Source organism: Oncorhynchus mykiss, chromosome 13 (genome assembly GCF_013265735.2).
Source record: "Oncorhynchus mykiss isolate Arlee chromosome 13, USDA_OmykA_1.1, whole genome shotgun sequence".
Taxonomy (NCBI): domain Eukaryota; kingdom Metazoa; phylum Chordata; class Actinopteri; order Salmoniformes; family Salmonidae; genus Oncorhynchus; species Oncorhynchus mykiss.
The window spans coordinates 39,136,342-39,152,863 of record NC_048577.1 but is presented as its reverse complement, the minus strand read 5'-3'; the positions used below and the strand labels follow the sequence as shown (position 1 = coordinate 39,152,863).

Genomic DNA, 16,522 nt, shown 5'->3' with positions numbered 1-16,522 from the left:
TCATAATTGTGTAAAAGGAGTCGGTCCACAATGAATAAAAAATCAAATGTTATTGCCTACGTCTTATATGACATACCTGACAACGGTTTGTTTCAGGATGGGTAAATGTATACGCAGCACCTTTGGAGGATCCCATGTTGGACACCAGCTGTTATTTAGCTCAGTAATCCTCTTTCTTCCGCCTTAGCGGGAAGCAGCAGGTTTCCTTTAGAGTAAATCGAGCTAGGATGTGTTGGCAGAGGGAAGCCAGAGAAGACCGGAACGGTGCTGTAAGTTCAGAGATGGCACGGGGGAACGCATGTTTAAAGAAACATCAAAGGCTGCTCAGCAGGACAAAAACATGTGTCTGAAGCAGGTTAGATTAGAGGCCATTATCAGCTGTTTGTTCCACAGCTCCTGGCACAGACGAGGCAAACCCAGCAGGGCCACTGAGACTTGGGATAAAACAGTTCTTCGTGTTGGTGTCAGCGACCACACCAGCTTCAAAGTAACCTATGAGTTTTCTAGTTTTGAATATGTGTGTAAAATTGTCCTTTTTTGTTTTTGTTCCAGAGATGGGGTACCACCATACAAATATCGCAAACAGCATCGACGAGAGATGCACGAAAGTGCCAAAGCAAATGGCCGTGTGCCACTACCTCATATTCCTGTAAGTTAACCTTGGTTTAGCTGCACACACACACACACCCCTACACAAACAAGTACGCACACATACCTGCAAGAACCCCACTCGCTCATCAAAGACTGCTGACATGGCTGTAACCTGGTATTCTAGAACCATCAGTCTCTCTCAAATGTTCCCATCTCTCCACCTTCCTGCATTTGTAAGATGCCTGACTGCATCTCTCTCTGGGCCCGTGTAGGCTGTGTGAATAGCTCATAGTGAGGCTTGTGCTTTCTAAACTGTGCCTGGTGCTGTCCCCCCGCCATCAGCTGTCTGTCTGTGTTGAAGCCCATCAGACAGCAGTGTTTCTCCTCTGTGGCAGTCCCGCCTCCCTGCATGCCTCTGCAGCTCCCTACAAGAGCACTCCCATCCTAATTGGGCCTCGGAGTCAAGAGTCCTGTTTAACAAGACTCTCTCCCTCACATTAGGATGCATGTATGCTTTTGTGTAGAATATATATATATTTTTTTCATCGACTTCTGTTTTTCGGTACACAGAATACAGAATAATAAAGAAACAAACTATGCATAGCAGAATAATGTCTGTCTTGTCCTTGATTGTTCCATTTTTGTGTAATGGATTAGTCCCGGACACATACTGCAGTGGTAATGGAGAGACGAACAGTGCATTTGGAAAGTATTCAGACATTCTACGTGTTGTTACGTTACAGGCATGTTCTAAAATGGATTAAATAAAAAAAATGATCCTCATCAATCTACATAATAATGACATTTTTGCAAATGTATTAAAAATCAAAACCGGGAAATACTTTTATTTTACATAAGTATTCAGGCCCTTTGCTATGGGATTTGAACTTGAGCTCAGGTGCATCCTGTTTCCGTTGATCATCCTTGAGATGATTCTACAACTTGATTGGAGTCTACCTGTGGTAAATTCTATTGCTTTGACATGATTTGGAAAGGCACACACCTGTCTATATAAGGTCCCACAGTTGAAAGTGTCAGAGTAAAAAATGAGGTCGAAGGAATTGTCCGTAAAGCTCCGAGACAGGAGAGTGTCGAGGCACAGATCTGGGGAAGGGTACTAAAATATGTTGGTAGAATAGAAGGTCCCCAAGAACACAGTGGCCTCCATCATTCTTAAATGGAAAATGTTTGGAACCACCAAGACTCTTCCGAGATCTGGCGACCTGTCCAAACTGAGCAATTGGGGGAGAAGAGACTTGGTCAGGGAGGTGACCAAGAACCCGATGGCCACTGACAGAGCTCCAGAGTTCCTCTGGAGATGGGAGAACCTTCCAGAAGGACAACCATCCCTGCAGCACTCCACTAATCAGGCCTTATGGTAGAGTGGCCAGACGGAAGCCACTCCTCAGTAAAAGGCATATGACGGCCTACTTGGAGTTTGCCAAAAGGTACCTAAAGGACCCTCAAACCTTGATAAACAAGATTCTCTGGACTGATGAAACCAAGATTGAACTCTTTGGCCTAAATGCCAAGCGTCACATCTGGAGGAAACCTGGCTCCATCCTTACTGTGAAGCATGGTGGTTGCAGCATCATGTGGGGATGTTTTTCAGCGGCAGGGACTGGGAAACTAGTCAGGAATGAGGGAAAGATGAACGGAGCAAAGTACAGAGAGATCCTTGATGAAAATCTGCTCCAGAGCGTTTAGGACCTCAGACTTGGACGAAGGTTCACCTTCCAACAGGACAATGACCCTAAGCACACAGCCAAGACCACGCCGGAGTGGCTTTGGGACAAGTCTCTGAATGTCCTTGAGTGGCCCAGCCAGAGCCTGGCTTGAACCCGATCGAACATCTGGAGAGACCTGAAAATAGCTGTGCAGCGACATTCCCCATCCAACCTGACAGAGCTTGAGAGGATATGCAGAGAAGAATGGGAGAAACTCCCCAAATACAGGTGTGTCAAGCTTGTAGCGTCATACCCAAGAAGACTCGAGGCTGTAATCCCTGTCAAAGGTGCTTCAACAAAGTACTGAGTAAAGGGTCTGAATACTTAAGTAACTGTGATGATTCAGTTTTTTAAATAAATAAGTAATAAAAATCTGAAAAACAGTTTTTGCTTTGTCATTATGGGGTATTGTGAGTAGATTGGTGAGAAAAATGTAATACATTTTATAACAACTCTAACGTATCAAAATGTGGAGAAAGTAAGGGGTCTGAATACTTTATGAATGCACTGCATACACTGAGTGTACAAAACATTAGAAACACCTACTCTTTCCATGACAGAATGACCAGATGAATCCCAGGTGAAAGCAATCAGCCCTTGTTGATGTCATTGTTAAACCCACTTCAATCAGTGTAGATGAAGGTGACTATAGATTAAGTGGATTGTGTATATGTGCCACTTCAGAGGGTGACTGGGCAAGACAAATATTGAATTGCCTTTGAACAGGGTACGGTCGTAGGTGCCAGGCGCACCAGTTTGGTTCAGGAACTGCAACCCTGCTGGGTTTTTCACGCGTACACAGTTTCCTCTGTGTATCAAGAATGGTCCTCCACCCAAAGGACATCCAGCCAACTTGACACAACTGTGGGAAGCATTGGGGTCAACATGGGCCAGCATCCCTGTGGAACTCTTCAACACCGTGTAGTCCATTGCCCTGATGAGTCGAGGCTGGTCTGAGGGCAAAAGGGGGTGCAACTCAATATTAGGACGGTAATTCCTAATGTTTTGTACACTCTGTGTACACTCATCACTAATAGAGGGTAATAGCCACAGTAGAGAAATAATTTCTACAGCCAGGTCTTCTAATGGCCATAAAGCTACTCTGGGCTGTTTGTGTGTAAAGTTTTGTCTGTGTTGGGTAATATGAATCCAACTGAAACCAAATTCAAAGAGAAAATAGCAGTCAGAGCTGGAGAAGTCTCCGGCTTTGTAATCAGCATGTGGACATATCCTGTGTGCTTCAGTCGGGCCCTGAGTAAAACGTCCCTCTACAATATTTAGGCTATACCCAGAATGTACTTTAATCTCTCACTGCTGGATTACTACAACAATGCACCTTACAGGCTTGAGTTGTGTTGGGAATACCAGCTAAGAGCTGCATATTCCCAGCATCTTCCTTTTGATAAAAGATGTACTTCACTCTGCTGCCTGTGATTAAACATGAAATGATGGGGATTATTTTGAATGGACAATCACCTTTTTGTGGTGTACCAGTGTACCAGTGGGCTTTCACTGTGTTTTTCCAGACGCGGCGTGTAGCTCAGACGCTGTTAACCTTTTATTTATCCAGGCAAGTTGGGCACGGCGTCACGCTGCGACGGGTCGACCTGGAGATTGATTTCGGTGTTTTCTTTTTTTTTTTAACAGGCTATTATAAAAGTCACTGACCAACAAAAGTTGTTTATGGCTGATATTTGACTAAACTATCTTATGCTTTTTCTCTACCTTTTGGAAGTACCCTATGTTGAATGCCTGCGGCTCACATCATACATTCTACGTAGCAGCCTATATCAGCCTATTCAAAGCCTTAAACCATGTCAAATCAGACCTTGTAGGTACCACATTAGCTGCTAAGCAGTAGTCTTCTTGACTTTGGTTTGAGGTTATTGTTTTGGCACGTTCATTTCCATTACAGGTCCCCTGTTTAGCGTTTCCCTGATATACTGTGGACGTGTTTGATAAGTCTTTCCTCCTGTTTTCATTTTCTCCCTTCTGTTCTATCAACAGAAGTGAACAGCATAGTGGCCACGGGTTTGACCTTTTTTTCAGGAGAAAACGGCAACAATGTTATCGGCGAATGGCTACCGGTACAATTTGAAATGAACTGGAAATTGTGTGTTTCCCCCTCTGTTAGCGCACCAACCGGATACCAAAGGACATTCACGTGGAGCCGGAGAAGTTTGCGGCGGATCTGATCAGCCGGCTGGAGGGAGTGCTGAGGGAGAGGGAGGCCCAGGAGAAACTGGAGGAGCGGCTGAAGAGAGTCCGACTGGTACGTTGTTGTCCACAGAAGTACTACCATGCTTGTCGGTGTGATCCCCTCTCCCTGGTGGGGCGCTATACTACTCTACACGCCCCCCCCCCCCCCATCATCCTCTTAACAACCTCTTACCATGTTCTCTACAGCTGTGTTGTCTGGCTGTCTATCAGAAGGTACACTGTAATATCTCTGTTGTTTGAAAGGACCGGGTTGATTCATTCAAAGGAAACCGACATTATTCCATTATGAATCATTGATAGAAGTGTGGCTCTGGCCTATCGGGGATCCATCCCACTGTATCCTGGATCCCTTTTGTCTCTGGCATCAGATGGAACACCTGTAGACAGCCTGAGCCGCTTTTGAGCCTTGCGCACTGTAATGACTTTGTTTGAAGTCAGTTGGAGCGTGAAGAAATGCCTGCGCTCACCGCAAATGGAATCTCTTTCGGTACACAGAGCCAGGTCTTAAATCTCAAGGCAGATATTTTATGTCGTTTGGCCCATATGTAAGAGGAGCCGCCATCATGGAACAGTAGGTTTCTCTTTATTAAGAGCTGGTGGCAGACAGGGGAGTGACAAATAGTGACTCTATTAACTGATATTCTTACCTAAATCAAAGATAAGCTAGTACCCCCCCCCCCCCCCCCCCCCCTTCCATTCCTCTCCACTACTCTCTTACCTGGTATTCATCCACAGACTTACACCCTGATCTCACTGAATGTGGCCTCAATCCAATGTTGATTGATGGAGAGGTCACATGCGGTCTAGGCATACTCCCTCAGTAGTGTCTGACAGGAACGGGTCAATAGAGCAGGATAGCCTGTCATATTGCTGTTGACTGATGAAATAATTAGTCGTAAATTATACAGAACCTTTAGGATCAATGCATTGTTGCCACTGAGAGAGAAATAACCTAATAGGCGTTTTTCACTTTACTTTTCAACGCTCTGAATATTGGCCCACCTAATGTATAATTTACATGTTCAATAGCAGCAGTACGTTCCTCTTCCCTGAGGTGAGAGTGAGTGAGAGAGACTCAGTACATTCATTAGTAGATGCCTTTTAGCAGGATGGGCTCAGCAGGTCTGGATCTGGCCTCATTTTGGCACGAACAGGGTAACTGAGAGTGCAGAGCAATGGCCTGCACAGCTGCTCTGAGCCAGAGACCGAGAGCCAGGCCAGTATCTGCTCGCGCCAGTCAGACCCTCATCAAAAAGTCCTTAGCTCCCGCCCAGGATTCCTCTACCTGGAGTGAGCATCAAAGCCTCCAACACATAAATTGCCCACTGTTATTTGCCAATGATTCCCATGTTGAAATGCCATCAAAGGTGTGTGGGAAGGGTGAGGCGGTGAGGAGCCAATGGGGGCTGATGTGTTTTAGTTAGGGGAGTGGAAGACCGAGTCCACAAATCCTTAGCAATTCAGTTAGTTGCAGAGACGGAGACAGACCTGGTGAAATGGATGTAGGTGCCATACAGTTAGTTACTATGGCTGTGCGTGCCATACAGTTAGTTACTATGGCTGTGCGTGCCATACAGTTAGTTACTATGGCTGTATGTGCCATACAGTTAGTTACTATGGCTGTGCGTGCCATACAGTTAGTTACTATGGCTGTGCGTGCCATACAGTTAGTTACTATGGCTGTACGCGCCATACAGTTAGTTACTATGGCTGTACGCGCCATACAGTTAGTTACTATGGCTGTACGCATCATACAGTTTGTTACTATGGCTGTACGCATCATACAGTTAGTTACTATGGCTGTATGCATCATACAGTTTGTTACTATGGCTGTACGCATCATACAGTTTGTTACTATGGCTGTACGCATCATACAGTTTGTTACTATGGCTGTACGCATCATACAGTTAGTTACTATGGCTGTACGCATCATACAGTTAGTTACTATGGCTGTACGCATCATACAGTTAGTTACTATGGCTGTACGCATCATACAGTTTGTTACTATGGCTGTACGCATCATACAGTTTGTTACTATGGCTGTACGCATCATACAGTTTGTTACTATGGCTGTACGCATCATACAGTTAGTTACTATGGCTGTACGCATCATACCGTTTGTTACTATGGCTGTACGCATCATACAGTTTGTTACTATGGCTGTACGCATCATACAGTTTGTTACTATGGCTGTACGCATCATACAGTTTGTTACTATGGCTGTACGCATCATACAGTTTGTTACTATGGCTGTACGCATCATACAGTTTGTTACTATGGCTGTACGCATCATACAGTTAGTTACTATGGCTGTACGCATCATACAGTTAGTTACTATGGCTGTACGCATCATACAGTTAGTTACTATGGCTGTACGCATCATACAGTTTGTTACTATGGCTGTACGCATCATACAGTTTGTTACTATGGCTGTACGCATCATACAGTTAGTTACTATGGCTGTACGCATCATACAGTTAGTTACTATGGCTGTACGCATCATACAGTTAGTTACTATGGCTGTACGCATCATACAGTTTGTTACTATGGCTGTACGCATCATACAGTTTGTTACTATGGCTGTACGCATCATACAGTTAGTTACTATGGCTGTACGCATCATACAGTTAGTTACTATGGCTGTACGCATCATACAGTTAGTTACTATGGCTGTACGCATCATACAGTTTGTTACTATGGCTGTACGCATCATACAGTTTGTTACTATGGCTGTACGCATCATACAGTTTGTTACTATGGCTGTACGCATCATACAGTTAGTTACTATGGCTGTACGCATCATACCGTTTGTTACTATGGCTGTACGCATCATACAGTTTGTTACTATGGCTGTACGCATCATACAGTTTGTTACTATGGCTGTACGCATCATACAGTTTGTTACTATGGCTGTACGCATCATACAGTTAGTTACTATGGCTGTACGCATCATACCGTTTGTTACTATGGCTGTACGCATCATACAGTTTGTTACTATGGCTGTACGCATCATACAGTTTGTTACTATGGCTGTACGCATCATACAGTTTGTTACTATGGCTGTACGCATCATACAGTTAGTTACTATGGCTGTACGCATCATACCGTTTGTTACTATGGCTGTACGCATCATACAGTTTGTTACTATGGCTGTACGCATCATACAGTTTGTTACTATGGCTGTACGCATCATACCGTTTGTTACTATGGCTGTACGCATCATACAGTTAGTTACTATGGCTGTACGCATCATACAGTTAGTTACTATGGCTGTACGCATCATACCGTTTGTTACTATGGCTGTACGCATCATACAGTTTGTTACTATGGCTGTACGCATCATACAGTTTGTTACTATGGCTGTACGCATCATACAGTTAGTTACTATGGCTGTACGCATCATACCGTTTGTTACTATGGCTGTACGCATCATACCGTTTGTTACTATGGCTGTACGCATCATACAGTTAGTTACTATGGCTGTACGCATCATACCGTTTGTTACTATGGCTGTACGCATCATACAGTTAGTTACTATGGCTGTACGCATCATACCGTTTGTTACTATGGCTGTACGCATCATACAGTTAGTTACTATGGCTGTACGCATCATACAGTTAGTTACTATGGCTGTACGCATCATACCGTTTGTTACTATGGCTGTACGCATCATACAGTTTGTTACTATGGCTGTACGCATCATACAGTTTGTTACTATGGCTGTACGCATCATACCGTTTGTTACTATGGCTGTACGCATCATACAGTTTGTTACTATGGCTGTACGCATCATACAGTTAGTTACTATGGCTGTACGCATCATACCGTTTGTTACTATGGCTGTACGCATCATACAGTTTGTTACTATGGCTGTACGCATCATACAGTTTGTTACTATGGCTGTACGCATCATACAGTTTGTTACTATGGCTGTACGCATCATACAGTTTGTTACTATGGCTGTACGCATCATACAGTTTGTTACTATGGCTGTACGCATCATACCGTTTGTTACTATGGCTGTACGCATCATACAGTTAGTTACTATGGCTGTACGCATCATACCGTTTGTTACTATGGCTGTACGCATCATACAGTTAGTTACTATGGCTGTACGCATCATACCGTTTGTTACTATGGCTGTACGCATCATACAGTTTGTTACTATGGCTGTACGCATCATACAGTTAGTTACTATGGCTGTACGCATCATACCGTTTGTTACTATGGCTGTACGCATCATACAGTTAGTTACTATGGCTGTACGCATCATACAGTTAGTTACTATGGCTGTACGCATCATACCGTTTGTTACTATGGCTGTACGCATCATACAGTTAGTTACTATGGCTGTACGCATCATACAGTTAGTTACTATGGCTGTACGCATCATACCGTTTGTTACTATGGCTGACTGCGCCTTTGTCTAGGAACTAGTTCATAGCAATATAATAGCTTGAAATATATTGAGCTATTTAATTGTAGTAAAACCTCTCTATTGAGAGGTAAGATTATACTGGCAGACATGATGTAGAGCGAAATAGCTTTGCACCACAGAGGAAGAACATTGCCTCTGCAGCAGAGCCGTGATAATGCCATGGCACGTGTTAACACATGGGCTCGTGGAAGTGTGCCATCTGCTGGTGTGACTGATTGGAACAAATTGCCTTTTGAAATGACTTTAGCAGTTGTTCTTTCACAATGTGGTGAGTTGGGGCTCCATTTATTTTCTTGGGAAATGACCAGACACTGAAGCTCATACATGTGGGTTGTAATTGAGATATGTCTCAATGTACAGCACAAATTAATGTGTAGAATATATTTGTGTATTATATACTGACGTGATCTCTTGATATGTCAACTTGTAGTATTGCTGTTGAGTTGGGTAGTAACCATCTGCAGTATATTTAATGAGTTATTTTTCTTTCTGGAAGGAGGAAGAGGGTGAGGATGCAGACATCTCCACATCCACCTCGTTCTCCAGTCACAGACTGCCCCCTGGTGCCCACCCACAGCACTACAACAACCCCCGCTACTCTGACATCGGCTACAACGGCCTGGCGCTGCGTCCTGACGCCCACGAGGAGAACCCCGAGAGCATCCTGGACGACCACGTCCAGCGAGTCATGAAGACCCCCGGCTGCCAGTCCCCGGGCACCGGCCGCCACTCTCCCAAGTCCCGCTCACCCGACGGCTTCCCTGCAGGTGGCAAGGTGCCCGGATCTGGGATGCCACTGCCCACAGGCCCGGGCAAACACCCAGCTCGGCAGGGGCCCAAGGGGGAAGCTGCCAGCCAGCAATACCACCACAAACACGTGCACCACATCCACCACCCGGCCGGAGGGAAGCCCAAAGAGCAGGTGGAGGCTGACACAGCCACGAGGGTCAATGGTAACTTCCACTGGGGGATGGAGCAGCACAACTATGGGTCCAAGTCTCGCAACTATGCTGACGGCATGGGCCCCAGCCCGATGGATCCTATGGGCTACAGGTACACACAGAAACACACAGCCCCTTCATGTCTTTTTGAATTATGTTTTTAGTTCTTCCATGACTCCGATGTTTTTTATTTTTGTATAAAAAAAAAATACACTTGCCATTAACGTCATTGTCATTTTTATCACGCAATTTCCGTAGTAGCAAAGGTAGCACGCTATCGAAGCGGCCGTTTAAGAAGGCTGAGGAGGTGCGGACCTTTGAGGTGCCCGTGCCTCCGGAGGACGTGGAGAGGAACCAGAAGATCCTCCAGTGGATGATGGAGGGAGAGGCGGTCCGTAACAAGAAGAGCCCCTACGGGTGAGTTCCGACTTTATGGGTCTTTCCCACGTAGGGAATCCGTAACGTACAACCACCGTGATGCAAGTCATTTGAATTAACACTGATCTGTATTATGGGTGTATGTGTACATTTGGGTCAAACAATGACAAGAATGTCTCCCAGGTGCACCACAGGGTCCAAGAAGACCCCGTCGAGCCACGAAGTGTCGCGGCCCAGCTCTGTGGAGCGTCCCGGGGCAGTGCATCCGTGGGTCAGCGCCCAGCTGCGGAACAATGTGCAGCCCTCACACCCCTTCATCCAGGACCCCACCATGCCCCCCAACCCGGCCCCCAATCCCCTCACCCAGCTGGAGGAGGCTAGGAGGAGACTGGAGGAGGAGAAGAAGAAGACGGGGACCTTACAGACCAAACAGAGGTGAGTCGGCGTTACCTAGGGAGGAAGGGAGATGTTTCTGTCACAGCCTGGTTCTTCATGTCATGTCTAGCCATCCGTTGTATTGTTGTAGTGATTGTGGCAGCCATGTGACTGAATCACCAAACTCATCCTTTTGATAATACAGGAAAAAAGGAATAATGTTATTGAAAAGTAATGTTTGTGCTGAAACAGCAAATGTTGGGGTGAGCTGAGGCATGACAGGGTCTCAGACCTCTAAAGAATGAAATATTCTTCCCTTTTTTTCCCCTTCACATTCCTCACTGATCAAACCCCATTTTGAGTAGCGTGATGCACTGACCAACCTGGTTTTACATTTTCATTGCGCATCTGTGCATGATCCCTGGTGTGTGTATCCTGGTTGGTGTGGCCCTGTGGCTGGTCCGTGTCTAACTCCCAGGGTTGTTGGGTCCTTCAGGTATGTGATGGAAGTGATCCAGCGGGGGCGCGCTGCCGCCAGGCCCGCCCTGTTCCCGCCGCTCGGCGTGGTGCCTGCCGTCTCTGACACGGAGCTGTCCGAGTACGTCCAGTCTGGTTTACCCCAGTAGCCCTTAACAGCCACCCCATTGGTCACAGCAGCACTCAAACCCCCCCTTCCCATTGGTCACAGCAGCACCCCACCTCACCACCTCCTTCCATGTCTATCACCAGCAGCATCCAGACCGGACTGCTCTGTATCTGCACAGCCAAGCAGAGGCCTGTCTGTATGACTAGACATAGAGATTAACAGAGGCGTATATGTTTGATTACTGATTACTAATCCTTGTATCCCCATAATCTAGTAGTAGTTTCCTGTACAATAACATATGTGTGTAGTTTTAGTTTTTTGTCAATTAGAAATTCATATTTGATCTGATTATTTGCTTACGTATGGGTGGGGATTAGAAAAGTCAGTCTCACCTCTTCAGCCATTTCTTAGTCAGACAGTAATCCATAGCTGCAGGGTGAGGGCTAAAACAGTGGATGACCGTGAGAATGATCATACCTTTGGCTTCACACTGGTGGGATGAGCGGGATTAGAATGACATTAAGTGGAGAGAGATGGGGAAGATAGAACTGGAAGACAGGGAGGTAGTAGGAGGCAGCAGCTAGGGAGAGGCGTGTACTGTAAGCTGCGTGGGGCGAGAACGCAGTGCTTTGATGTTCTCTGTGTGAAGCTGCTGTTTGTTTGATGTCCTGTGGCTTCTTCCTCCGATGGACAGTTTTTAGTGATGTAGGGGGACAGGATAGGCTGCAGTAAGGAGCAGATGAAAGCCGGGCTATCCTGGCATAGCCCCTGGGCCTCTACAACCCCATCCTATCACTGGGCCTCCACCACCTCACCCCACACCATCAAACCCAACAACAGGCCCAGGGGCATGCAGTTGGAACACTACTTACTGTAGTAGCCTGCTCCCTGCTGGTAGCATTTGGGCATAACACCTCTTCATCACAATCTCATTTAAACTTGTGAGCATTTCCTTGCTGGAACAACATTACCCCCAAGAACTCTGATTGATAAATGAATACTTTCCCTGGACAAGGTCCTTAGGGCAATATTACCTGTACCAGGAGTGCTCAATTTGATAGCATTTTAGAGGAAATCAATGCTGTAAAGTCACACATTGTGGCTCATGAAGTATTCCAATCATGAAACCGATTCTTTGAATTTGTTTGTCAAACAAATTTTTTGCATTTATTGGTTGTCTCCTTTTTGGCAGACCTCTGGAAATCAAACTAAGGCCCCCTGGTTGATTATGCTTCGCCCCCTAAACAGTCATTCACTGCATAGCAACTCTGGTGGCGCTCACAGACAAAACATTTCTACGTTGTAAAGAGGGAGGATGAGTGACTTGAAATCTTGTTTTCTTACATCAGATTCTGACTGAGGGGAAATTATACCTCTGGATGTCAGAATCCTCCCCCCCCCCAATCAAATGATCAAAGCTTGGAGTTCTGCTGAGGTCTTTGAAACATCTCATGCATCTCATGAAACATCTCAAGATGAAAGGAAAACTTGACTTGACAAATTGAATGAACCTCTTGCTTTGTTTGTTTGCAGACATAAAGTGACGAAGAAGCCCGCCTGTGAGAACATTACGGTGGCCTACTACTTCTGTGGGGAGCCCATCCCGTACAGGACGTCGGTCAAAGGTCGCATGGTCATGCTGGGCCAGTTCAAAGAGCTGCTGACTAAGAAAGGAAGCTACAGGTGAGGTCACTACTCTACCTGGTGAGGCACAGGGAACTAGATTTACAGCATGATGTTATGTAACATTTTAGTCTATTAAACTCTGAAGTCCTTGAAATTGAATATCACGTTTTTGTTGTGTTTGGTCATCTGGAAAAGGATTAACCACATTCCAAAGTCAATTTTTTTCATCTTATGTAAATTTGGTGCATAATAAATCAAGCTTTTTCAAAGAACTTGAACTAACAACCAACTGTTCTCTATCCAACCGACTCTAGGTATTTTTTCAAGAAGGTAAGCAATGACTTTGGGGTGGTGTTTGAAGAGGTACGCGAAGATGACGCCGTCCTGCCCATCTTTGAGGAGAAGATCATTGGGAAAGTGGAAAAGATTGATTGACATGGAGGTGGAGAGGAAGGAGACGTTCACAAAGTCGGCCTGCGATGGAGCGATCGACGGATGAGCTGTTCACTTGAGAGAGACAGAGAGAAAGTGTTTGACTAGAGGGAGGATTGGCAGGGGCAGAAAATGTACGGAGTAAGTCGCTACAGGAGGGAATGGATGAAGGGATGAGAGAATGAAGAGACGAGTGCATAGTGGTCACTGTGGTAGACCCTTATGACTCCAAGGCTTTCATATCTGCTCAGTGCCACTGCATTGTGCAGGCAGAGTAGGAAAGCATTGGACAAAACAAAAGAAAGCCGACATTCTCTCCTTCCGTGTCTTTCTGAGTGTAATGTAATGTAGCATTGTACAATTTTGACTAGAAGAGAAATGCTATGAATCTGCTTACTAAAGCAGCATATTATTTTTGATATGACGTATCAGAAGGTATCCTTTCTAATGTAAGCGTGTCATTTTTCTATGTGTTGGTACCAGATGTGTACAGATTGTCTGTCTGTTTTTAAAACATAACGATAAAGTTTTATATTATCTATTTAAATATTTGAAAAAGCGGTCGTTTTAATCCTATTAAAACAGTGGCGCTGTTCCAATTCGACGAGATCCAAGTGTTTTGACACAGGCTGTTTTTCAAGTATTGTAGGAACTACTACACAGCCCCATGTTCTACCAAGTGCTTTTAACAGGAACACTCAACCTTGCCAGTCCTCTAAAGTTAAGTGGCATTGAGTTGTCGTGCTGCACTTATCACTGTATTATGCGTTAGTGTCAATGGCGCAAAATGAAAAAGGAATGCCGCCTTGAGGTTGCCCTTAACTGATTCTGCCTTCATGTTTTGCGTTTTTTCAATTAGGAAGGGACATCTCCAGCAGTAGCTCGATCTGTGTCCAATGTACTGTACTGGTCTCTTAACTTTCCCCATGCACATTAAATATATTATTATTCCCATACCTGCAGACATCTGCCAACTTAAATTGATCCCCACTATGTTCAGTAACTTAGATTTGTGCTACATTTCGGTCTTAATTGTAGCAGATCTGGGCAGAAAATAACGTCTTTGATCAGTGATAATCGCAACCAGTTGTGTACATGCTACTGACAGTTCAGATCCAGATTCTATTTACAGCCTAGAGCTTTTGTTAGGCATTTAAGACCAGGGTCCATAGTAAAAGTCTCCTGAAGGTTCATACACGGGTGTCTGTGTAGAGAAAGGGTCTGTGGGCGGAAGTTTGTCACCAAGTAACTACCGCACTCAATAGAGTGTTGATCGTCTAATGTGTGTTCACATGCATTCAGAAAGGCTCCTGACCCCATGGTTTCACACTGGACAATGAAAGGACATAGTATATGCTTACCTAGTAAATATATCACAAACACAGCTGAATAATGACTTGTAGCCTTTCATAGCTCTATAGAGCTAAATTTGGTGCCTGGCAGAAATTGTCTCTAGAAATAACTTTAGTATGAAGTGATCTACTTTTTTTTGATGGGTCACAATATACCAAAGAGAACAGTAGAAGTTGATATGTTTGTCATCCCCTTTTCTCTTCTTTATTTACCCTCATTCACATGGGTACTCTTTGATTATTCTCCAAATCCCTGTGTTGAAGTGGAATTCTCTTGTACAATTTTCTAGGGCAGGGCTCTCCAACCCTGTTCCTGGAGAGCTACCCTCCATGTAGGTTTCCACTCCAACCCCAGCTGTAGCTAACCTGATTCAGCTCATCAAATCAGCAAATGACTACAATGGTTTGCGCTAGATTAGGGTCGGAGGGAACCTGCAGGACGGTAGCTGTCCAGGAACAGGGTTGGAGAGCCCTGTTCTATGGCGTTGTGCCGAGGGTCAGTGCAAGGTGGAATGCGCTAACCGTTGTGATTAGGATGGTAAGGACCTTTTTCATCAGAGTGCTGTATTGCTGGGTGTTGTTCTGTATCAACACCACGTATAAGAGGACGATCTCCTTTTCTGAGATGCTGTTTTTGTATTTATTTAGATGGATATTTTTAAAGAATCTGTATAAAGTTAACATGCGTAGTGGACAACCCTCTATTGCTCCTGTTTAAAGATTTGAATAACCGTACTTTATGTTTTTTTATAACGAGAGGCATTTACTCCATGATCTTTGACAATATTGGTACTCAGCCATCATCTGTCACACTACAATGTAGAATTTGGCTCTCTGTTATGATTATCATTAGATGTTCACTGTCTGTATGTATTACCAATGGAGGGCAGTGATTCTTACTGTGAAAGCCCCAAAGTGAACTTCCCCCCACTTATGGTCAATGAAATGTATATAACGACCATCACAGAGTGCCTTTTATTGCCATCCTCTCATGACATCCGCTGTGTGATTCTCAAGTGTTACCAAGACCTTGCTTTTATATTTTTATTTAGCGTCTTACAAACCATGTTCTGTTCAACTGTTTCCTATGTCACATCTCACTTTGGATAGAAACGTTTTGTGTAAATATGTAAAAAAACATTGTACATGTCATCAACCAGCAATTCACTTAGGAGATATTCAATACCCCGGACCTGTTTCTTTGTGCTGAGTTGTGCGGTTATCATTTAAAGGTACTTCAACAATGAATACATGTAATAAACCTGAACTCCTCCATTACTTGGTAGTCATTCAAATGTGTCAACTAACACTTTAACACTATAAACTAACAACACTTTATGAAATACTTAATATCCTATTAAACTATACTTCACTATATAATGTGTTACCCACAAAGTAGAGTTACAATAAATAAAACATCTGCAGTGTTTGACTGGCACAGCTTCAACTGAAGATGGCAGTCTTGATCCGCTGGCATTGTGAGCGTTGCTTGAAGTGGGCTGGTTCTCACCCGTACTGGTACCTGCACCTCAAGTGTTCTACTGCTTGACCACTGGGAACCTCTTATAGAATATTGGCTCTAGAATATGACACCTAAACCAGTACTGTAACCTATGGCAGTCCATGACCAGCAGAGTGAGAGAAGCATTTGCTCGTGTGAGGGAGTAGATTCTCAAACCTGGCTGAGATGACAGCTGTTTCAGACAAAGTCTTTGATAATGGTCCTGGAGGTGAGCTTTGGAGAGTGTGGCTGTTGTCTGAATAACGGTTCAGGCTTCCAGATGGAGGTGATTAATTGGAACATTGCTACAGAATCAAATCTTGAGAATCGGAATCAAACTCTTGATTGACTCTTG

The 16,522-nt window shown here is 44.6% G+C and overlaps 1 protein-coding gene across 8 annotated transcripts in view; it reads left to right on the top strand.

The window, feature by feature from the left end:
- The window catches only part of LOC110486310 (axin-1), a 46,076-nt gene extending 30,132 nt beyond the window's left edge, over nucleotides 1–15,944 (top strand). For 6 of the 8 annotated variants that reach the window (XM_036941022.1, XM_036941023.1, XM_036941024.1 and 3 more), the window contains 7 exons: nucleotides 553–649; nucleotides 4,453–4,590; nucleotides 9,473–10,029; nucleotides 10,176–10,334; nucleotides 10,479–10,730; nucleotides 12,790–12,939; nucleotides 13,197–15,944. In XM_036941022.1, the coding sequence (XP_036796917.1) occupies nucleotides 553–649; nucleotides 4,453–4,590; nucleotides 9,473–10,029; nucleotides 10,176–10,334; nucleotides 10,479–10,730; nucleotides 12,790–12,939; nucleotides 13,197–13,317 (1,474 nt within the window). In that variant the 3' untranslated portion in view covers nucleotides 13,318–15,944. Of the gene's footprint in view, nucleotides 1–552; nucleotides 650–4,452; nucleotides 4,591–9,472; nucleotides 10,030–10,175; nucleotides 10,335–10,478; nucleotides 10,731–11,166; nucleotides 11,269–12,789; nucleotides 12,940–13,196 lie in introns of all 8 variants that reach the window. The other 2 variants (XM_036941026.1, XM_036941025.1) reach the window with 2 other exon arrangements.
- Nucleotides 15,945–16,522: the final 578 nt, after the last annotated feature.